This window comes from Triticum urartu, chromosome 1A (assembly GCF_056163025.1).
Source record: "Triticum urartu cultivar PI428250 chromosome 1A, HENAU_Tu73, whole genome shotgun sequence".
Classification (NCBI taxonomy): Eukaryota; Viridiplantae; Streptophyta; class Magnoliopsida; order Poales; family Poaceae; genus Triticum; species Triticum urartu.
In genome coordinates this window covers 355,238,367-355,263,084 of record NC_141873.1, presented here as the reverse complement: position 1 = coordinate 355,263,084, position 24,718 = coordinate 355,238,367, and the positions used below count along the sequence as shown (strand labels likewise).

The 24,718-nt window shown below is 45.5% G+C and overlaps 1 protein-coding gene across 1 annotated transcript; it reads left to right on the top strand.

Moving 5' to 3' along the window:
- Positions 1-17,122: 17,122 nt before the first annotated feature.
- LOC147991204 (uncharacterized) lies at positions 17,123-19,091 on the top strand. Its single transcript, XM_087537748.1, has 5 exons — positions 17,123-17,150; positions 17,226-17,593; positions 18,039-18,153; positions 18,240-18,527; positions 18,607-19,091. The coding sequence occupies exons 1-5, from the start codon at positions 17,123-17,125 to the stop codon at positions 19,089-19,091; spliced, it is 1,284 nt and encodes a 427-aa protein (XP_087393874.1).
- Positions 19,092-24,718: the final 5,627 nt, after the last annotated feature.

Genomic DNA, 24,718 nt, shown 5'->3' with positions numbered 1-24,718 from the left:
TTGAGATGGTCAAGGGGGTTTCCAAGGCTTTGACTGAGCATAACTAATTCTAAAAACTCGAAAAAACATGAAACCTTCATCGTTCGTCGTTTTATAAGACACACTAACAAGGAAAAATACTAAACTTGGTATACAAATATTTACAAAAAAAACCTAGTTGGCATAATTGAGGTTAAATGAGCACCATTAATTTAAAAAATCAAAAAATATAAAACCCGCGCACAATGATGTCTTGTGTGACATGTAACCAACCAAAAATCATAAACTTTGTCTATGGACATTTTCATGAAAAACCCTTCACACATATGATCTATCACGTACAATAGTTCATAGAGTCCAAGGAGAGGAGGTAGAGTTCCCTTCGGTTTTTGAAAATTTTAAAAAAATCAAAAAATTCTCCAAAGCTTGATTTCAAAGTGAATAAGAAGGATCTCAACTTAGTTTTCCATTTTGATATTTTAAACGTGTTTTAATGGTTTTCTATTAAAGTATGTTTTTTTCCAAAAAAATGTAAAAATATGAAGATTAATTCAATAAATAGTGATACTTCGAATCTACACTATATAGATTGAATAGGTGTTAATAAAAAATATTTGGCTCATTTAGAGTAGGTCAAAAAAACTTGATTACAAATGGGGCTGTTTACCCTAGCTTGGGAGCTCATTTGGAGCACATTTTTCATGACTACAAGTTTTACCATGCAAAAGAGATTGGATTGATCACCTAATGTTTATAATAGTCCAGCAAACTTTGCAACTCACACCAAAGGGCAATGGGCTTCAAGTGTTGGTTCAAATTCAAAGTTTGCCTCAAATTCAAATTTTGCCTCAGTTTTGTATTCTACCTCAAATTTCACATCAAATTACAAATAGAATTATTACACCTTACAAGTTTTCATAGTAGTTCAAATTGACGACAGAATCCTTATTACAAATCCTTAAAGTTCAAAGTTTATGACTTGCATTCAAGTACAAATTCAAATCTTTTTCCTTGGTCCTTGTGTTCCGGGATGGTGTTCTGGGATGGGTTAACCGTCTTGCTCCTGGTTTCCCTAGCTGGGATATTTTGTTCTTTTGAAAGCTTTGTCTTGTTGCTTCTGATCTTCACTTCTGGTGGTGGCGGTTTTGTTGAGCTTTGATTGACCGAGCAAGTGATGACCAGTTGACGGGCATCTATGGGTTCACTAATCCTTAAAGGAACTTTAAACAAAATAACTTCCCCCTCTCTTATAGCTTCAAAACCTTCATAAGCCATGGTTTCAAATCCTGCATCAGATGATGGTTCAACCGAAGTTTCTTCCTCTCTAGGTCTTTTCTGTACTTTGCCTGTAATTATCCTAGAGCTGGGTCAAAGAGAAATAAGCTTAGCCATTGACAAAAAAGAGAACAAATGCAAAAAAGGGAAAGGTTGCACACATACCAAGCTGCTACTTCAGTTGCTTCATTCCCCTCTAAACTTGCTGGATTCTCCTCTACTGCTGCATTCTCCTCTAAACTTCTTGCATTCTCCTCTACTGTTGCATTCTCCTCTGCATTTGCTGCTTCCCATTGCTACTCTTCTCCAAATGATGCATCAACTGGATTGGTACAAAGCCTAGCAATATGCCCTAGGATACCACATTTTTTGCACTTACGCTATTTTTTTACACGACCCTCTTCACCAGCTCTTATCCGGTTTTTCTTTGGTCTTCCTGGTGGTCTAGTCAGTACATGAGAATGGAGTTTGAACCCTGGGTATACTATGTTCCATTGGTCTTTTCCCAAGAGTGCAGGCACATTTTCAGCATAAGCAGCCCTAAATTTGGCAACAGAGAAATATTCAGAGAAATACTGATCAACTTCACCATCTTCACCTGCAATAATAGTCATGAGATGTAGGGCATGTATGCATGGCTTCCCGCAGATCTGCCATTGCCTACAACTGCATTCCTTAGTTGCAAGGTTCACTGGGTATCTCCATTCCCTATTTTTATTGTTAGTGTATGTCACCTCAGCCTCGTATGTCGACGGTCGAATGCATTTCATCCTTAGTCCTCTTCCCTTGGCATGCAATGCCTTAATCAGATATGGGAGCATAAGATGGCCAACATATTGTGTTTCTGCAATTCTTTTACGAAGAGCCATCTTTATCATGATCGTCTGCCTAATCTTATCAAATGCTTGCCACAACAAAAGCCCTTTCACTGACTTGAACTTTGCATTGAAACACTTAGCGAGGTTATTGGTCGCATAGTCTACTTTGCAGATTTCATTGAATTTGCTTCTTGACCACACCTGCCCATGATGTTCATCCATGTACTCCTTCACCAAAGGATTGTGAGCATACAACACTCTCAAATGGTGCTTGTGCTTTCTCAAGCTGCATGTGTATGATACTGGCCATAGGTTCTCATCATAAACTTTGCCTTTGAATTTCTTTTTAAAATTCTACACTAGGTGCCGCATACATTCCCTATGTTCCACTCCAAGGAATACAATTTGTACTGCACTCTCTAAACCCTTGCAAGCATCTATGTGTATAACTAAACCTGAGGGTGCACCTATAATGTTGCACAACTGCTGCAGAAACCAGACCCAACTCTCCTTGGACTCTGCCTCCAACACACCAAATGCAACTAGGAATAGCCAGTTGTGTCCATCAACTGCAGAAGCTGCTGCTAGCTGGCCTCTCCATCTTCCATTCAAAGCATTTGCATGGATAGCCAAATAGGTTCCACAACCATTTAGAAACCCCTGCCAGCACGCATTGAAACAAACAAAATCCCTCCTAAACAACTCCTTCTCCACTGTTTTCCTTTTTAATTTGTACTAAACTGTATGCTTGTCAATCTCTACAACACTCCCTGGACTAGCCGTCTCCACTTCACCTTTGAAGGTGTAAAGTAACTGAAAACTCTCATTCCATGGACCATTAATCCTATCAAGAGCCCTTTCCTTAGCATAGAAAATCCTCATGTAATGTACATTAATCTTGTACATCTCAAATAGCTTCCCAAGGAGTGTTGTTGGACCAATGGTTGGTGTTTCCCTCACCCAATCCAAGATTGCATCTGCCACCCACCTAGTCTTTGCAAGCTTTGATTTGTCCTTTCCCCCTCCCCCTCCAGGTGGGCAAGTGTGCCCGTGTGGGTTTTTTTTATCTGAAACAAAATGAAAAATGATGTCAAATACAATTAAGAAATAGTACACATGATCTGAATATAGAATGGATAAATAATCTGAGAAAAGATTCAGTTGTAGTACCTGAATCAATTTGCTCTTTCGCATAGTGTATGCATGCAACCTCCACCTACACCTATCATAAGGGCAATGAATAGTGAATCTTCTTGTCTCACTCCTATCAACCTCATAGGAGTTTTTAGTGAGAATGCAATATGTAGTCACTGCATTATGACAGTTCACCATCGATTCGAATATGGTTCCTGGAGTAAGTTGAGGATTCTCCCTGTTCCACTCAATTGTTGGCATGTCCTCACCATCATATTCTTGTAAAACTAAGGAGTTGATGTTCTCCTCCCTCTCTTCATCGTTAGTGTCATCAAATCTAGCATGGGTGCTAGGCTCCTCTGGATATTCATCTTCCATTGCCTGTCGACTGACTCTATCTACCAGTTCAGGGAATAGAGTCTCATCCTCATCATCATGTCGAGGCACTTCCTCGTTAGGCTCTGCATCTACTTCTACACCAGGTGCAGAAGGGAGAGGAGAAGTGGCAGAATTAGCGATAGCCGACATGTTGTGGCTTTCAGATCCACTAGGTTTACTTGGTCTCGACCTACAAGGAGTGTGAGGACGCTCGCTATTAGCAGAGACAGATGATGTTTGAACACCCTTCCCCTTCGGAACACGTTGTTTGCGTGCCTGAAGCACACCGATATGGATTTTGCCGAAGCGGCTGTCAGCATTCAAACTAAATAGCAATCCCAAATGCTCATCACAAGTTAATGGGACAAATCTCTGCTCGATACTGTCGAAATATCTCAGTTCAGCAGCATTGGCAGGGCTCCACGGATACTCACAACAGAATGCCTCACGAAAATCTGTGAACAAAACACTGGTTTCTACCACTTTCGAATAGGAAAATACAGAAATCAGATACAGTTTAGTTCCACGCAGCTCGCTAGTTTCCATTCTAACTGCCAGCCAAAAAGCAAGTGCATGATCAACCCTATTTGATTGAAATAAAAGGCGCAATTAGGCAAAAAAAATTCATAAAAATTGCACTGATTCACGCCAACGGTAGTCAAATACAACCTAATTTACAGATCTCCTAATCAATTTGAGAGGAAAATGATGCTTACCCAGGTGGAATCCATGAATAATTCACCTCTAATTCGACCCAATCATCTCCACGGTCGATGGGCCGTACGGGGTGCTCCCCCAACATCACTTCCTAGTACTAGATGGGGAGAGATGGTAGATGCGGTGGAGGCGGCACGACTGTGGCGGAGGCAGCACGACGGCGGCGGAGGTGGCACGACGGTTGCAGAGGCGGCATGACAGCGGCGGAGGGGGTGATACGTCCCCAACGTATCCATAATTTTTTATTGTTCCATGCTATTATATTATCTATTTTGGATGATTAATGGGATTTAATATGCTCTTTTATATTATTTTTCGGACTAACCTATTAATCGGAGGCCCAGTGCCAGTTTATGTTTTTTTTGCCTATTTTAGAGTTTCGCCGAAAAGGAATACCAAACGGAGTCCAAACGGGATGAAACCTTCGCGGTGATCTTTCTTGGACCGAAAGCAATCCAGAAGACTTGGAGTTGATGTCAAGAACTCCGCGAGGCGGCCACGAGGCAGGAGGGCGCGCCCAGGGGGTAGGTGCGCCCCCACCCTCATGGGCCCCTCGTAGCTCCACCGACGTACTTCTTTTGCCTATATATACTCTTATACCCTAGATCGATCACAGAGAGCCACGAAACCACTTTTCCACCACCGCAACCTTCTGTACCCGTGAGATCCCATCTTGGGGCCTCTTCCGGCGATCCGCTGGAGGGGGGATAGATCACAGAGGGCTTCTACATCAACACCATAGCCTCTCCGATGAAGCGTGAGTAGTTTACCACAGACCTTCGGGTCCATAGTTATTACCTATATGGCTTCTTCTCTCTCTTTGATTCTCAATACAAAGTTATCCTCGATGTTCTTGGAGATCTATTCGATGTAATACTCTTTTGCGGTGTGTTTACCGAGATCCGATGAATTGTGGATTTATGAACAAGATTATCTATGAATATTATTTGTTTCTTCTCTGAATTCTTATATGCATGATTTGATATCTTTGTAAGTCTCCTCGAATTATCGGTTTAGGGACTACTAGATTGATCTTTCTTGCAATGGGAGAAGTGCTTAGCTTTGGGTTCAATCTTGCGGTGTCCTTTCCCAGTGACAGTAGGGGCAGCAAGGCACGTATTGTATTATTGGCATCGAGGATAAAAAGATGGGGTTTATATCATATTGTTTGAGTTTATCCCTCTACATCATGTCATCTTGCTTAATGTGTTACTCTGTTCTTATGAACTTAATACTGTAGATGCATGCTGGATAGTGGTCGATGTGTGGAGTAATAGTAGTAGATGCAGAATCGTTTCGATCTACTTGACACGGACGTGATGCCTATGTTCATGATCATTGCCTTAGATATCTTCATAACTATGCGCTTTTCTATCAATTGCTCAGAAGTAATTTGTTCACCCACCATAATGCATGCTATCTTGAGAGAAGCCACTAGTGAAACTTATGGCCCCCGGGCCTCTTTCTTATTATATTGCATCTCTTTTATTTACATCGCATCTCGTTTACTATTTTGCAATCTTTACTTTCCAATCTATACAACAAAAATACCAAAAATATTTACTTTACTATCTTTATCATATCTCACTTCTGCGAGTGATCGCGAAGGGATTGACAACCCCTTTATCGTGTTGGTTCCAAGGTTCTTGATTTTTTGTGCAGGTACTAGGTGACTTGTGCGTTGTCTCCTACTGGATTGATACCTTGGTTCTCAAAACTAATGGAAATACTTACGCTACTTTGCTGCACCACCCTTTCCTCTTCAAGGGAAAACCAATGCATGCTCAAGAGGTAGCAAGAAGGATTTCTGGCGCCGTTGCCGGGGAGATCTGCGCCAATTCAAGACATACCAAGTATCTATCATAAACTCTTCTCCCTCGCATTACATTATTTGCCATTCGCCTCTCGCTTTCCTCTCCCCCACTTCTAAAACGATTTTTGAAAACCTTTGCCTTTTCTTCGCCCCTTTTCCGTTCCTCTCTTTTCGCTTCCTTCTTGTGTGCTTGTGTGTTGGATTGATTGTTTGTCACGATGGCTCAAGATGATACTAAATTGTGTGACATTTCCAATATCAACAACAATGATTTTACTAGCACTCCGATTGCTCCTACTACCGATGATGAATCTTGTGAAATTAATACCGCTTTGTTGAATCTTGTTATGAAAGATCAATTTTCTGGCCTTCCTAGTGAAGATACTGCTACCCATCCAAACAACTTTGTTGATTTGTGTGATATGCAAAAGAAGAAAGATGTGGATAATGATATTGTTAAATTGAAGCTATTTCCGTTTTCGCTTAGAGATCATGCTAAAACTTGGTTCTCTTCTTTGCCTAAAAATAGTATTGATTCATGGAATAAGTGCAAAGATGTTTTATCTCTAAGTACTTTCCTCCCGCTAAGATCATCTCTCTTAGGAACGATATTATGAATTTTAAGCAACTTGATCATGAGCATGTTGCACAAGCTTGGGAGAGGATGTAATTAATGATACGTAATTGCCCTACACATGGTATGAATTTGTGGATGATTATACAATTTTTTTATGCTGGATCGAATTTTGCTTCTAGAAATCTTTTATATTCAGCCACGAGAGGCACTTTTATGGAAATCACTTTAGGAGAATCTACTAAACTCCTAGACAATATTATGGTTAATTATTCTCAATGGCACACTGAAAGATCCACTAGTAAAAAAGTTCATTCGATTGAAGAGATTAATGTTTTGAGTGGAAAGATGGATGAACTTATGAATTTTTTTGCTAATAAAAGTGTTTCTTCTGATCCTAATGATATGCCTTTGTCCACTCTGATTTAGAATAATAATGAATCTACGGATGTGAATTTTGTTGGAAGGAACAATTTTGGTAAAAACGCGTATAGAGGAAACTTCAATTCTAGGCCGTTTCCTAGTAATTCCTCTAATAGTTATGGTAATTCCTACAACAAACTCTTGTGGAAATTTTAATAAGATGCCCTCTGATTTTGAGACTAGTGTTAAAGAATTTATGAGTTTGCAAAAGAATTTCAATGCTTTGGTTGAAGAAAAATTGCTTAAGATTGATGAGTTGGCTAGGAACGTGGATAGAATTTCTCTTGATGTTGATTCTTTGAAACTTAGATCTATTCCACCTAGGCATGACATCAATGAGTCTCTCAAATCCATGAGAATTTCCATTGATGAGTGCAAAGAAAGAACCGCTAGGATGCGTGCTAAAAAAGATTGCTTTGTGAAAGCGTGTTCTTCTAGTTTTCATGATAATAATGATGAAGATCTAAAAGTGATTGATGTGACTCCTATTAAATCTTTTTAATCTTGATAAAGATGGGATTGGAGATGAGTCAACTTTAGTTAAAAGGCATCCCAATGATTCAGAGTTTTTAGATCTTGATGCAAAAATTAATAAAAGTGGGATTGAAGAGGTCAAAACTTTACATAGCAATGAACCCACTATTATGGATTTCAAGGAACTTAATTGTGATAATTGCTCTTTGATAGATTGTATTTCCTTGTTGCAAACTGTGTTAAACTCCCCTCATGCTTATAGCCAAAATAAAGCTTTTACTAAACATATCGTTGATACTTTAATGCAATCCTATGAAGAAAAGCTTGAACTAGAAGTTTCTATCCCTAGAAAACTTTATGATGAGTGGGAACCTACTATTAAAACTAATATTAAAGATTATGAATGTTATGCTTTGTGTGATTTGGGTGCTAGTGTTTCCACGATTCCAAAAACTTTTTGTGATGTGCTAGGTTTCCGTGAATCTGATGGTTGTTCTTTAAATTTGCATCTTGCGGATTACACCATTAGGAAACCTATGGGAAGGATTAATGATGTTCTTATTGTTGCAAATAGGAATTATGTGCCCGTATATTTCATTGTTCTTGATATAGATTGCAATACTACATGTCCTATTATTCTTGGTAGACCTTTCCATAGAACGATTGGTGCAATTATTGGCATGAAAGAAGGAAATATTAGATTCCAATTCCCGTTAAGGAAAGGCATGGAAAACTTTCCTAGGAATAAAATTAAATTGCCTTATGAATCTATTATGAGATCCACTTATGGATTGCGTACCAAAGATGACAATACTTATATCTATTCTTGATCTTATGCCTAGCTAGGGCCGTTAAACGATAGCACTTGTTGGGAGGCAACCCAATTTTATTTTTGTTCTTTACTTTTTGTTCATGTTTAGTAATAAATAATTCATCTAGCTTCTGTTATGATTGTTTTTTTTGTGTTTTGATTAGTGTTTTTGCCAAGTAAATCCTTTAGGATCTTCTTAGGTGATTGTTGTTTGATCTTGCTGATAAAAATAGAAAGTATGCGCTCACGATAATAATTATCATTTTTTACCAGAGAGCGATAAAATACCAATTCCAACTGCAGTTGATCAATATACTTTCTATCCTGGTCGTCCTAATTTTTCAGAATTTTTGGAGCTACAGAAGTATCTGAAACCTCCAGATTTCTATAGACTGTTCTATTTTTGACAGATTCTGTTTTTCGTGTGTTGTTTGCTTATTTTGATGAATCTATGAGTATTATCGGTGGGTATGAACCATAGAGAAGTTGGAATACAGTAATTTTAACACCAATATAAATAAATAATGAGTTCATTACAGTACCTTAAAGTGGTGGTTTATTTTCTTATACTAACGGAACTCATGAGATTTTCTTTTGAAGTTTTGTGTTGTGAAGTTTTCAAGTTTTTGGGTAAAGATTTGATGGATTTTGGAATAAGGAGTGGCAAGAGCCTAAGCTTGGGGATGCCCAAGGCACCCCAAGGTAAAATTCAAGGACAACCAAAAGCCTAAGCTTGGGGATGCCCCAGAAGGCATCCCCTCTTTCGTCTTTGTCTATCGGTAACTTTACTTGAGGCTATATTTTTATTCACCACATGATATGTGTTTTGCTTGGAGTGTCTTGTATGATTTGAGTCTTTGCTTTTTAGTTCCCACAATAATCCTTGCTGTACACACCTTTTTGGAGAGACACGCATGAATCGAAATTTATTAGAATACTCTATGTGCTTCACTTATATCTTTTGAGCAACATACTTTTGCTCTAGTTCTTCACTTATATCTTTTTAGAGCACAGTGGTGGTTTTATTTTGTAGAAATTATTGATATCTCATGATTCACTTATATTATTTTGAGAGTCTTTTGGAACAGCATAGTAATTTGCTTTGGCTATAAAACTAGTCCTAATATGATGGGCATCCAACATGGGTATAATAAAAACTTTCATATAAAGTGCGTTGAATACTATGAGAAGTTTGATGCCTGATGATTGTTTTGAGACATGAGGATGGTGATATTAGAGTCATGCTTGTAGATTAATTTTGAATTTGATAAATACTTGTGTTGAGGTTTGCAAGTCCCGTAGCATGCATGTATGGTAACCGTTGTGTAAGAAATTTGAAGCATGAGGTATTTCTTTGATTGTCTTCCTTATGAATGGCGGTTGGGGACGAGCGATGGTCTTTTCCTACCAATCTATCCCCCTAGGAGCATGCGCGTAGTGCTTGGTTTTGATGACTTGTAGATTTTTGCAATAAGTATGTGAGTTCTTTATGACTAATGTTGAGTCCATGGATTATACGCACTCTCACCCTTCCATCGTTGCTAGCCTCTCTAGTACCGTCCAACTTTCGCCGGTACCATAAACCCACCATTTACCTTCCTCAAAACAGCCACCATACCTACCTATTATGGCATTTCCATAGCCATTCCTAGATATATTGCCATGCAACTTTCCACCGTTCCGTTTATTATGACACGCTCCATCATTGTCATATTGCCTTGCATGATCACGTAGTTGACATCGTATTTGTGGCAAAGCCACCATTCATAATTTTTTCATACATGTCACTCTTGATTCATTGCACATCCTGGTACACCACCGGAGGCATCCATATAGTCATATTTTGTTCTAAGTATCGAGTTGTAATCCTTGAGTTGTAAATAAATAGAAGTGTGATGACCTTCATTATTAGAGCATTGTCCCATGTGAGAAAATAAAAAAGGGAGGAAAGGCCAAATAAAATAAAAAAAGAGATGGCCCAAAAAATGAGAGAAAAATAGAGAAGGGACAATGCTACTATCCTTTTTCCACACATGTGCTTCAAAGTAGCACCATGATCTTCATGATAGAGAGTCTCTTATTTTGTCACTTTCATATACTAGTGGGAATTTTCGTTTTAGAACTTGGATTGTATATTCCAACGATGGGCTTCCCCAAAATGCCCTAGGTCTTCGTGAGCAAGGAAGTTGGATGCACACCCACTTAGTTTCTTTTGTTGAGCTTTCGTACATTTATAGCTCGAGTGCATCTGTTGCATGGCAATCCCTACTCACTCACATTGATATCTATTGATGGGCATCTCCATAGCCCATTAATACGCCTAGTTGATGTGAGACCATCTTCCTCCTTTTTGTCTTCTCCACAACCACCACTCTATTCCACCTATAGTGCTATGTCCATGGCTCACGCTCATGTATTGCATGAAAGTTCAAAAAGTTTGAGAATACTAAAGTATGAAACAATTGCTTGGCTTGTCATCGGGGTTGTGCATGATTTGAATATTTTGTGTGATGAAGATGGAGCATAGACAAACTATATGATTTTGTAGGGATGAACTTTCTTTGGCCATGTTATTTTCAGAAGACATGATTACTTTGTTAGTATGCTTGAAGTATTATTATTTTTATGTCAATATTAAACTTTTGTCTTGAGTCTTTCAGAACTGAACATTCATGCCACAATAAAGAAAACTACATTGATAATTATGTTAGGTAGCATTCCACATCAAAAATTCTGTTTTTATCATTTACCTACTCGAGGATGAGTAGGTATTAAGCTTGGGGATGCTTGATACGTCTCCAACGTATCTATAATTTTTTATTGTTCCATGCTATTATATTATCTGTTTTGGATGTTTAATGGGCTTTAATATGCTCTTTTATATTATTTTTGGGACTAGCCTATTAATCGGAGGCCAAGTGTCAATTTCTGTTTTTTTGCCTATTTTAGATTTTCGCAGAAAAGGAATACCAAACAGAGTCCAAACGGAATGAAACCTGCACGATGATCTTTCTTGGACCGAAAGCAATCCAGAAGACTTGGAGTTGAAGTCTGGGACTCCGCTAGGCAGCCACGAGGTAGGAGGGCGCACCAAGGGGGGTAGGCGTGCCCCCCACCCTCGTGGGCCCCTCGTAGCTCCACTGACGTACTTCTTTCGCCTATATATACTCTTATACCCTAGATCGATCACAGAGAGCCATGAAACCACTTTTCAACCGCCGCAACCTTCTGTACCCGTGAGATCCCATCTTGGGGCCTCTTTCGGCTATCTGCCAGAGGGGGAACCGATCACAAAGGGCTTCTACATCAACACCATAGCCTCTCTGATGAAGCGTGAGTAGTTTACCACAGACCTTCGGGTCCATAGTTATTAGCTAGATGGCTTCTTCTGTAACGCCCCGAGACCGTTGCGCCAGGTGTCTTCCAGTTATTCGCTGTTGTTGCCTTGTCATTTGTTTGCGTGTCATGCATTTCATATCATGTCATCATGTGCATCGCATTTGCATTCGTGTTCGTCTCATGCATCCGAGCATTTTCCCCGTTGTCCGTTTTGCAATCCGGCGCTCCTACGTCCTCCGGCGCCCCTCTTTTGTCTCTTTTCGTGTGCGGGTGTTAAACATTCTCGGATTGGACCGAGATTTGCCAAGCAGCCTTGGTACACTACCGGTAGACCGCTTGTCATGTTTCGTACCATTTGGAGTCCGTTTGATACTCCAACGGTTAACCGAGGAACCGTAAAGGCCTCGTGTGTGTTGCAGCCCAACACCCCTCCAAAGTGGCCCAAAACCCATCCAAACCCCCTCCATCCTCTCGGCCGTTCGATCATGATCGCATGGCCAAAAACCGCTCCTCATTTGGACTCTCCTAGCTCCCTCTACCTATATATATGTGTCTCCCTCCAAAAATTCGCGGATGAACCCTAGATGCACTCCTCCCCGCGCATCCAGACGCGTCCGCGTTGCGCCGGACATGTCCACCGCCGCCGCCACATCACTGCGACCAATCATGTCGCGTCACCTTACCCCAGCAGCCGCTCCCGGCCAACAGGAGCGCGCCACGTCGCCACGCCGGCTCCCCCGCAGCCGCCGGGCCCGCAGGCCCAGATCTGGCCCGCCGGGCCCGAACCAGCGCGCGCCGCCGCCCGAGCGTCTCCTTGCGCCTCCCGAGGGCCGCCCGCTCCTCCCGCCGGCGAGCTTCACCACGCCGCCGCCGGAAAACCGCGCCGATGCCGAGCTACTTCGCCGTCCCCGCCAACTGAGCGCCGCCTTTCGCCGGAGACTGGCCGGACCCGCTTGCTCTCGCCGTCCCTTCGCCGCCGGAGGTCCTCTGCACCGGTGCCGCCCTCGCCCTTCATCGCCATGGCCTCGGGCCTCTTTTTGTGTGATTTTCTTTTAAGCATGAAGTCTATATGTGTTATGAGCTACAACATGCCATCTTTCCTGTGGTGCAATCTACTCTTCATGATATGTCATGTGTTGATTGTAACTAACTTGCAAAGTAGCCTCTGTGATGTTGCTGATTTCAGGGACTTAGAATTTCTATGTCTTTTCCCTGATGTTATTTTTATGCCATGTATTCATGTTGCTACAGTGAGATCCGTGCTCCTTTTGAGTATGTTCAGTAAGGATGATTTGGGCATATGGTTATGCTCTATCCATCCATGTCTTTTTTTGCAATTATGGAGTACCCTAGAATGACTCAATGCTGCTCTACTTTTGCTATAAAATGTTCTTTGCAGCTTGTTAACATGTTAATCAATTTTGCCAAGGTTGTTGTAGTTGATCCATGCATGCTATGAGATTGTTCTTGCCATGTTCAGCTTCTCGATCATGTCTTCTTGCTGGTAGTACGCTTGTTTTGTCATGCAATGCCTTGTGTTGAGTGCATCGAGCTCGCATACATGCCTACGTAACTCTGTTTTTGCCATGTCCAGTTTTCTGCTAAGTCTGAATCTGTTAGCGAAACTTTCTATGTTTACATGGGTGCCATCATATCTTATGATCCCTTTTGGCTTATGGTTAGTAAGGGACTTTTGTTATATGCTTTGAGTAGATTCATGCCATGCCTTGTATTGCTATGTCCTCTTCCTGTAGCATGTTGTTATCTTGCTCTAAACATTGCTTCCTGATGTTAATTCCTAGCATGTTAGTATATTCAGTAAGTCTGTGAAGCTGATATCTTTTGCACTTTTGCCATGCTTGTTTGAACCTGCTCTTGGGTGATTTAGCCGTAGCTCAGTGTTCATCTTTTGTCAAGCATCGTGAGTAGATCACTACCATGTGCTTTGTTGCTATGTTGGAGTGCAGTAGCTTAGTTTCTTCTTGCATTCTAGATGGCATCGTGCTGTTAATCGCAGAATTGTGCCATTCTTGTTTTGCTTGCCATTTGCAAACCGTGCATCCGATTCCAGTGATCTTTATATCGATTTCGACCGAAATCAACTCATCTTTCCAGAGGCGCACTTGGTTTGCCAAGTTGATGCCTTGTTCAATCTTTCCTTTTCGGAGCACGCATATGCATTGCATATCACATCTAGCATATCATGCCATGTTTTGCATCATGTTGCTTGCGCATTGAACCATGGTTGATTGTGCTTCCCTTTGCTTGTGTTCTTGCCCTGGGTAGAGCCGGGAGACGAGTACGTGATCGAGGAACCTGTTGAGTACGCTTATGAGGATCAAGCTTTTGTCAACTCGGAGAACTTTGCAGGCAAGATGACCACACCCTCGAAATCACTTCTACCTTTGCTTGCTAGTTGCTTGCTCTATTGCTATGCCGCGATACCTACCACATGCTATATCATGCCTCCCATATTGCCATGTCAAACCTCTAACCCACCTTGTCCTAGCAAACCGTTGTTTGGCTATGTTACCGCTTTGCTCAGCCCCTCTTATAGCGTTGCTAGTTGCAGGTGAAGATTGGAGTTTGTTCCATCTTGGAACATGATTATTGTTGGGATATCATTATTATATCTTGTGTACTTTAATGCACCTATATACTTGGTAAAGGGTGGAAGGCTCGGCCTTATGCCTAGTGTCGTGGTTCTAAGTCTGACAGTAATGTAGGAGGTAGGTATGGAGAGGCGAGATCTTAGCTATGGAGAAGTTGTAAGCACGCGAGGTTTACGAGTTCAGGCCCTTCTCGGAGGAAGTAACAGCCCTACGTCTCGGAGCCCGGAGGCAGTCGACTGGATTATGCGTGTATGAATTACAGGGGTGCGAACCCCTGCTACTAAGGACGGGGGTGGCTTATATAGAGTTCGCAAGACCCCTCCGGTCCTCAGTAATGCAGGGTTAAAATACATTAAGACTGGGCGTTACTGGTAACATCCCTAATAAAGTGCTATGATGACCATAAAGACTACTTAATGGCCGACCGTTTGCTTGCGGAGTGACTTTAGATCTCCTGTTAGTCGAGTGGTTGGCTTCGTAGTCGAGTGGTAGCTTCCTAGTCGAGTGTCTTGAATCCGTCGAGTGGGATACCTTCAAGTTGATTGAAAGGTGACTTCTTCCAGGGATGTCCTTGGGTAGGGCTCTTAGGACAGGTCCATGCCCCTACCCTAGGTACATAGCTTCATCATTAGCCCCCGAATGGATAGAGGTTTGAGTGGGGAAGGAGTTGGGGGTCCTTCCGACTGGTTCTTAGCGTTATACGAATGTCTTGTACTGGATCAATCGTCACGGATGACGTTCTCAACTTCTTTCGGTCACCTTGATCCATTCTTGGTCTCTCGTCGAGTGAATTTCCTTACTTGTGGAATACCGAGTGCCGGCACGAGCGGGCTCTTCAGTTTGATGAGTTGTTCTGCAGCCCGCGGATTTTGCGGGATTTGAATTTCGGGAAGCGAGCGGGACGGGGGCGGCCGAAGTAATCGGATGCGATAGGATGGAAAATCCTCGATCTCCGCGCCACCCTTTTCGCCACGTACCGCGTGCGCGCCTGTTGAGGGATTTTACGGGACCACCTGGGCCTACCGGTCAGCCACTCGGAAGCGGCTCCTTATAAGTTGCCGGCTCGGGGCTCCCCAACAGTGTGCTCTCGCCTTTCCTTCTCCCCCTGCAAGGTCCTCTACCACCTCCGCTCTCACCCTAGCGCCGTAGGTCCGTTCGAGCCTCGCCGGCAACGATGGTGAAGGACAAGACGTCGGCTTTGGAGCGCGTGAAGAAGGCGGCGGTGCAGGGGAAGGGGAAGAAGTCCGCTCGGGGCGGATCTTCCTCGAGGACTGCTCTGCCCAGGGATTGGATCCAGGGCGACTGGATGCCCTTGGTGATTCGGCAGGAAGATCTTGACGACATGGTCGAGGGGGGAGTCATTCCCCATGAAGCTACGCGTCTCCCGGGGAGAGAAGTCGAACCCCAACCTCGTGATGGTGAGTGCGTCCTCCTCGCCACCCATATCGATCGAGGATTCTCTCTACCTCCTCATCCTTTTTTCCGGAGATTTTTGAACTTCTTCGGAGCGCAGCTCCACCATTTCACTCCCAATTCCATCGTGTATCTTGCGGCTTTCGTTTCCTTGTGCGAAAGTTTCTTGGGTTGCCGCCCTCATTGGGGACTCTTTAAACACATCTTCACTTGCCATTCCCAATTGGTAAAGAAAGCCAAGTCGAGTGACGAACAGACGCAAGTGATCCAGCTATGCGGGGGCCTGGCGATCCAGATGAGGGGTAAAAGTTCTTTTCCGTCTATCACTTTTCCTGAGTCGGTCCATGGTTGGCAGTCGACCTGGTTTTATTGCGAAGACCAGGTGACCCCTGGGCAGTCGACTGGTCTTCCCCCTTTCTCTCTGGACCGAGCTCAAAAGCCTGCCTCTCTGAAAGTGCTGCCGGAGGAAAAGGTGCAAGTCAAGGTGCTGGTTGGTCGAGTGGTTCAGCTTGTCCGAGAGGGCGTGACCGGCATGGACTTGCTGGAGGTCTTCCTTCGGAGGCGCATCCAACCGCTTCAGGCTCGTGACCACCCTATGTGGCTGTACTCGGGTCTCGACGACACCACTCGCGTTCACCCAGAGGAGGTCACCGACGAGATGCTGGAAGGGTGGCTGTCGAGCATCACAGGGAACAAAGACAACCCCCGAGGAGCTAGGAGGGTTCCCCCGCTTGACAGTACATACGACGTGGACCAGGTCTGACCTTGTGTTCCCGACTGAGATCTTGCTTTCTTCATTTGCTCTCTTTGAATCGGTCGACTGACTTTCGACTTGTCTGCTATTCTCCAGGCAACTACAGAGATGTACTCGACACCCAACGGAGCACAGGGGTAGGCCGAGGAAGGGGAGGCGAGCGGAGGCGAAAGCGGAGACGAACAGGGGGAGTGGGAGTCTGACGGCGAAGGAGAGGGAGACGACGACGTCGACTCCAGCGAAGAGGAGGAGGAGGAGGAAGCTGAACCTCCCCGCTCGGAAAGGTGATCCAAGCTTACACACAACCCTGCGCGGGAACGTGGTAAGTCGACTGCTCCCGTTGGGCAGTCGTCGAAGCGCCCTCGGACCTCTTCTCCAGCACCGACTGAAAAAGCTCCCAAGCACCCCCGCGCGGTGCCGTGCAAGACACCCAAGGCTCTGCCCAAGATGAGGATGACTGTCCCCACCATTTCTGGGTAATGATAGAACTTGTTCTCCTTTGTCGACCGTGGACGGATCCTTGGTCGATCCACTGAGCCGACTGACGGTCTTTCAAAATTTGCAGTGCTGCTACTTCTGAGATCTCCGCCAAGGACGATGATCAAGAGATGGAAGATGCTGTTACTTCCAACCCTGGTATGATTACTGATGTTCTGCCTTAAATCGACTGACGATTTCTTATAACTCTGGTCGATTGAATTTTTCTCGTAGCTCCTCCTCATGTTATTAACCTTCCTGACGACAAAGACGAAGTGTCGCTGAGAGTGAGGCGGAACAGGAAAGCGTCGGCTGGAGAGACTCCACAATCCACTCCAGCGCCTGAGGCCGTAGCTCGAGACGGTGGCGATACCACCCGGGCTTCTGTGACTTTTGCCAATCCTCTGACGAGTGTGTGGCCCTCGACATCGACCGTAAATCCACCTTCGCTCTTCGCCACACACCACGTCCCTGAGGACCAAGTGGGTGCAGCTAAGGAAGCTATACGCCAGGCAGGCATCATGATAGAGCAGGTCAAGGTGGTTCGAGAAGCCAGCCAAGCGGCTTATGACGCGAGTTCAGCTCTTCAGAGTAACGTCCAGGTCAGTCGATTCACTGCTTGTTCTGTTAGGGTATGCTGTCTGAAGAATATATTTTCCGAAGATCTTTTAAATCTGTACACCCACTGGGTGTTTCTGTTAAGTTTTTTGGTCGAGTGGGGGCATGCTGAGTGCACCCACTGGGTATAGTCCCCGAGACTACGGTGGACTACTAGCAGTCGACTGTAGTCTTTATATTGTGTTGCTATAGTTTTACTCCTTCACTCGGTCCGGCCAGGCCATGTCGAATGAAACTGTATCCGGTCGACTGCGGGCAGACGATTTTTTTTCAAAACCAGTGGGGGCACGCTGAGTGCACCCATTGGGTGTAGTCCCCGAGACTACTGTTGAATGTTTTTCATTCAGCTGTAGTCTTAGAAACGTCATCATTGTCTCTTGGTTACTTGGAAGCAACTTATCTTGGACCTCTGTCGACTGACTTTTGCAGAAATCCTGTGAACTTGTGGCTCTCTACACTGAGTTGGAGAACAAACAGATCCAGCTCGACCTTGACTTGAAGCTCGCTCAACAGAACCTGCAGAAGGCGCGAGACGAAGCAAAAGGTATGGCTGGCGAGGTTCCTCATTCTTGGCGAGTGACTTCCCTTTCTTGCCCATTCTTGATGTTGAGTTCACTCGACGTTCTGTAGATAAACTGGAGGAAGCTCTAAAGAAGAAGGATCAAGATCTTGCCGAAGAACAGAAGGAGGCCTCGAGCAAAACGAAGCTTGCAGAAGAGAAACTAGCTTCGGTCGGAACTCTTGAACAGGAGAACTCCAGACTGAAAACTGCTCTCAAGACAGCTAATCGAGAGGTCAGCCGACTGAAGAACGACAGGATGGTTCTGCACGACCAGGCGGGTGAGCTGGCGGGGAAGGTAAACGATCTGGAGGCTTATCTCGGTGGACTCGCCAAGAAGCTGTTCGTCATGCTTGAAGGTAATTATTTCGACCCGGCTGTCTTGCAGTTACTAAGCCCGCGTAAGGCCACTGTCTTATTCTTGAATCATGTTTGCAGAATTCTGCCAGAGCTTCGAAGAGGAAACCAGTCGAGTGGAGCCAGGCTTGGATCCCGCCAATTCTCTCGTGAAGGACGAGGCTGCTATGAACGTGCTCCGACTGGAGTCTCGTGTTACCAGCCTTGTTGACTATCTTGCTCGGCTGAAGGTTGCGATGTCGCAGATCGACACATCACTCTGGCCTGGAACGACGCTTCAGAACGACCTCGAGTCCCTGGTGGTTCGACTGGATGAAGTCCCGGGTCGAGTGGCGGAATGGAAGAAATCTTCTGCTAGATGTGGTGCTGATGTCGCTCTGTCTCTGGTCCGCGTCCATTGCAAGGAGGCGCGAGAAGAAAAGCTGGCCACCATCCAAGTTGCCAATACCAAGAAGCACATCTTTCAAGACTTCATGGAGACTTTCATTGCTGCTGCTACTCGTATTGCAGACGGGATCGACTTGGACGAGTTCGTAACCCCTTCCAGTCCTCCGCTTGAGGAATGAAAAACTTTTATGCTTCACTTTAAATTTGCCTCGGAATGCCCAGTGGATTCTGTAACCGTTAAACTCTGTCGAGCCGAGGGCTCGAATACTTTGATCTGAGGTCTTGGACCTTTGGGTTTTATCCGAACTTGATTTATCGTTGAATATCTTCGGGAATTATCTACCGAGTGGAACTTGGCCTTCACTCGAAATAACTTCGTATTTGTGGTGCAGCTCCGAAGGAAAAGGTAACAGTCGATTCGCATCTTGCCGTTCTTGTGGATTGGGACGTGTTCCGAACTTAGGCGAGCACTGGGCTGCAGCTAAGCCCCCGAGTGGGAGGTTTGCTTTCCACTCGGTGGGATTTTTGAACACTTAGGCGAGCACTGAGCTGCAGCTAAGCCTCGAGTGGGAGGTTTGCTCTCCACTCGGTAGGATTTTTATATACTTAGGCGAGTACTTGGACTGCAGCTAAGCCCCCAAGTGGGAGGTTTGCTCTCCACTCGGTAGGATTTTCAAACACTTAGGCGAGCACTGGGCTGCAGCTAAGCCTCCGAGTGGGAGTCTGGCTCACCACTCGGTAGGATTTTCAAATACTTAGGCGAGTACTCGGACTGCAGCTAAGCCCCCAAGTGGGAGGTTTGCTCTCCACTCGGTAGGATTTTCAAACACTTAGGCGAGCACTGGGCTGCAGCTAAGCCTCCGAGTGGGAGTCTGGCTCACCACTCGGTAGGATTTTCAAATACTTAGGCGAGTACTTGGACTGCAGCTAAGCCCCCGAGTGGGAGGTTTGCTCTCCACTCGGTAGGATTTTTATATACTTAGGCGAGCACTGGGCTGCAGCTAAGCCTCCGAGTGGGAGTCTGTCTCACCACTCGGTAGGATTTTCAAATACTTAGGCGAGTACTTGGACTGCAGCTAAGCCCCCGAGTGGGAGGTTTGCTCTCCACTCAGTAGGATTTTCAAACAGTTAGGCGAGCACTGGGCTGCAGCTAAGCCTCCGAGTGGGAGTATGGCTCACCACTCGGTAGGATTTTCAAATACTTAGGTGAGCACTGGGCTGCAGCTAAGCCTCCGAGTGGGACTCTGGCTCACCACTCGGTAGGATTTTCAAATACTTAGGCGAGTACTTGGACTGCAGCTAAGCCCCCGAGTGGGAGGTTTGCTCTCCACTCGGTAGGATTTTCAAACACTTAGGCGAGCACTGGGCTGCAGCTAAGCCTCCGAGTGGGAGTCTGGCTCACCACTCGGTAGGATTTTCAAATACTTAGGCGAGTACTTGGACTGCAGCTAAGCCCCCGAGTGGGAGGTTTGCTCTCCACTCGGTAGGATTTTCAAACACTTAGGCGAGCACTGGGCTGCAGCTAAGCCTCCGAGTGGGAGTCTGGCTCACCACTCGGTAGGATTTTCAAATACTTAGGCGAGTACTTGGACTGCAGCTAAGCCCCCGAGTGGGAGGTTTGCTCTCCACTCGGTAGGATTTTCAAACACTTAGGCGAGCACTGGGCTGCAGCTAAGCCTCCGAGTGGGAGTCTGGCTCACCACTCGGTAGGATTTTCAAATACTTAGGCGAGTACTTGGACTGCAGCTAAGCCCCCGAGTGGGAGGTTTGCTCCCCACTCGGTAGGATTTTTATATACTTAGGCGAGCACTGTGCTGCAGCTAAGCCTCCGAGTGGGAGTCTGGCTCACCACTCGGTAGGGTTTTCAAATACTTAGGCGAGCACTGGGCTGCAGCTAAGCCCTCGAGTGGGAGTCTGGCTCACCACTCGGTAGGATTTTTTTGCAAACTTAGGCGAAACGGATTCGCAGCTAAGCTACCCACTGGGGGATTTCGTACGCAAACAAAAGTGACAGCAATTACAGGAAGAACTGGGACACTCTTGTCTTTGATAAAAATAAACTACAGAAGTTTTTCATATTACACCTCATCCGAGTGAGAATTCAAGTGTAAAATGGGCGGAGTAGTTCCGTATTCCAAGCTCGTGGCTCGTCGATCCGGCGATCAACGTTGTAGAGATGATATGCTCGATTGTGGAGGACTCTGGTGACGATGAAGGGGCCTTCCCAAGTAGGAGAAAGTTTGTGTGGTTTCTTTTTATCCACTCGGAGGACCAAATCTCCTTCTTGGAAGGCTCGGCTCTTCACATTTCTGGCATGGAATCGACGCAAGTCTTGCTGATAGATGGTCGATCTGATCATAGCCATTTCCCTCTCCTCCTCTAGGAGGTCGACTGCGTCTTGCTGGGCTTGCTCTGCTTCGTCTTTGTTATAAAGCTCGACTCTGGGGGCGTTGTGAAGTAGATCACTCGGCAGGACGGCTTCGGCTCCGTAAACCAGAAAGAATGGCGTTCTTCCAGTCGACCGGTTCGGGGTGGTCCTTAGTCCCCACAAAACTGACGGAAGCTCGTCGACCCAAGCCCCTGCTGCGTGCTTGAGATCACGCATCAGTCGAGGCTTCTGTCCTTTGAGAATCATACCATTTGCTCTTTCAGCTTGTCCATTCGACTGGGGATGCGCGACCGACGCGTAGTCGACTCGTGAGCCTTGAGAGGCGCAAAAAGCTCTGAACTTGTCTGAATCGAAGTTTGACCCATTTGTCAGTGATGATGCTATGCGGGACCCCATATCTGAATATCAACTCTCTGATGAAACTGATAGCAGTGCTAGCATCAAGATTTTTGATAGGCTTGGCTTCAATCCATTTGGTGAACTTGTTGACTGCCACAAGCACATGTGTGAATCCGCTCCTGCCTGTTCTCAGTGGACCAACCATGTCCAGTCCCCAAACAGCGAAGGGCCAGACGAGTGGAATCGTCCTCAGAGATGATGCTGGCTTGTGCGACATGTTGGAGTAGAACTGGCAGCCTTCACACTTGTCGACTATCTCTTTCGCCATTTCGTTTGCCCTGGGCCAGTAAAAACCCGCTCGGTATGCTTTGGCCGCGATGGTCCGAGAGGACGCATGGTGACCATAGGTCCCCGAGTGGAAATCATCAAGGATTATCTGACCTTCTTCTGGCATTATGCACTTCTGACCGATTCCAGTTGCGCTTTCTCTATACAACTGTCCTTTTATGACTGTGAAAGCTTTAGATCGACGGATGATCTGTCGAGCCTCTTCTTCGTCCTCTGGAAGTTCTTTCCTCAAGATATACGCGATGTATGGTATCGTCCAGTCAGGAGTGATTGCCAAGACCTCCATGACTAGGTCAACCACAGCAGGAATTTCGACTTCAGTCGGATCTGTGGCACTTTTCGGTTGCGGGGCTTCTTCTGTAAAAGGATCCTCCTGGACTGACAGCGAGCGGATGTGCTCCAAAAACACATTGCTGGGAATGGCTTCTCTCTTGGAGCCTATCTTTGCCAGATCTTCAGCTGCTTGATTTTTCAGTCGGGGGATGTGATGAAGCTCTAACCCCTCGAATTTCTTTTCTAGCTTTCTTACTGCGTTGCAGTAGCCAGTCATAGCTGGGCTTCTGACGTCCCACTCCTTCATCACCTGATTAACCACCAAATCTGAGTCGCCATAGACCATGAGGCGCCGGACGCCGAGTGAAATGGCCATGCGCAACCCATACAAGAGTGCTTCGTATTCTGCTTCATTATTGGAGGAATCGAAGTGAATCTGGAGAACATATCTGAGCTTATCTCCTCGGGGGGAGACCAATACTACCCCAGCACCGGAACCATTCAGCATCTTAGATCCATCGAAGAACATGGTCCAGTGCTCCGAGTGAACTTGAGTCGGAAGCTGCTGTTCAATCCACTTGGCGACGAAATCTGCAATTTCTTGGGACTTGATAGCCTTCTTTGCTTCAAACTTGATATCTAGAGGAAGGAGTTCAATCGCCCACTTCGCCACTCGACCAGTTGCATATCTGTTGTGCAAAATCTCTGACAGTGGAGCGTTGTTGACGACTGTAATGGAATGGTCAGAGAAGTAGTGTGCAACCTTCTTCGTGGTCATGTAAATCCCATATACAAGCTTCTGGTAATGGGGATATCTTTGCTTCGAAGGAGTCAAAACTTCAGACACATAATATACTGGGCGCTGAACTCTGAAGGCCTTTCCTTCCTCTTCCCGCTCGACCGTAAGTACTGTACTGACAACTTGTCCCGTGGCCGCAATGTCAAGCAGCAGAGGCTCTTTACTGATTGGGGCAGCAAGCACCGGCTGGGTGGAGAGCAGAGCTTTGAGCTCTGCAAACACTGCATCAGCCTCTGGAGTCCACTCGAACTTGTCATACTTCTTCATCAGTCGGTAAAGAGGCAACGCCTTTTCACCAAGACGAGAAATGAATCGACTTAGAGCGGCCAAGCAACCTGTAAGCTTCCGGACATCGTGCACACGCATAGGGCGCTTCATCCGGAATATGGTGCCAACTTTCTCGGGATTGGCGTCGATTCCTCGTTCGGAAACAAGAAAACCGAGTAACTTTCCACCTGGAACTCCAAATGTGCACTTTGATGGATTGAGCTTGATATCATATCCCCTGAGGTTAGCAAAGGTTTCGGCAAGGTCAGTCAGCAGGTCGGAACCTTTCCGTGACTTAACCACAATATCATCCATGTATGCTTCTACGTTCCGACTGATCTGAGTGAGCAAACACTTCTGAATCATCCTCATGAACGTGGCTCCAGCATTCTTGAGGCCGAAGGGCATGGTGACATAACAGAAGCACCCGAATGGGGTGATGAAAGCCGTTTTGATCTCGTCGGGTCCATACAGACGGATCTGATTGTACCCTGAATAAGCATCTAGAAAAGACAAACGCTCACACCCCGCGGTCGAGTCGACTACCTGGTCGATGCGGGGGAGAGGGAAATGATCTTTCGGGCAGGCCCGATTGATATGTTTAAAGTCAATGCACATGCGAAGTGACTTGTCCTTCTTGGGGACCATGACAACATTGGCGAGCCACTCGGAGTGGTAAATCTCTCGGATCAACTCCGCTGCTAAGAGCCGAGCCACCTCCTCGCCAATGGCTTTCCTCTTCTGGACGGCGGACCATCGAAGATGTTCTTTCACAGGCTTGAACTTCGGGTCGACTCGTAGATGGTTCTCAGCCAGCCCCCTGGGAACTCCAGGCATGTCAGAAGGCTTCCATGCGAAGATGTCCCAGTTCTCACGGAGGAACTGGATGAGCGCTTCTTCCTATTTGGAGTCGAGCGTCGTTGAGATGTGAGTCGGAGCAGCATTGGGGTCGGTCGGGTGAATGTGAACTGGCTTAGTTTCACCGGTCGACTGAAAAGATGATTCTGAAGCTAGCTTGTTGGCTCGCAGCACTTCACTCGGATCAGCAGTCTTCTGGTACTCTTGCAGCTCGACTACTGACATCTGAGCATCAGCGATCTTTGATCCTTTCTGAAAACACTCCTCTGCTTTCTTCCGATTGCCTGTAACGGTGATCACACCTCTGGGGCCGGGCATCTTCAACTTGAGATACACATAGCACGGTCGAGCCATGAAGCATGCATAAGCTGGCCGGCCCAGAATAGCATGATAAGCACTTTGGAAGTCCACAACCTCAAATGTCAACTTTTCCTTGCGGTAATTCTTTGAATCACTGAAAACCACATCGAGAGCAATCTGACCGAGTGACTCGGCTTTCTTTCCAGGAATGACTCCATGGAAACTCATGTTGC

Excerpts from the sequence above, each read along its gene's own strand:
- LOC147991204 (XM_087537748.1), top strand. The coding sequence starts at position 17,123 with ATGGAAGATGCTGTTACTTCCAACCCTG. Across the intron at positions 17,594-18,038 it reads CTCTTCAGAGTAACGTCCAG|AAATCCTGTGAACTTGTGGC; the intron begins GTCAGTCGATTC and ends TGACTTTTGCAG. Across the intron at positions 18,528-18,606 it reads GCTGTTCGTCATGCTTGAAG|AATTCTGCCAGAGCTTCGAA; the intron begins GTAATTATTTCG and ends TCATGTTTGCAG.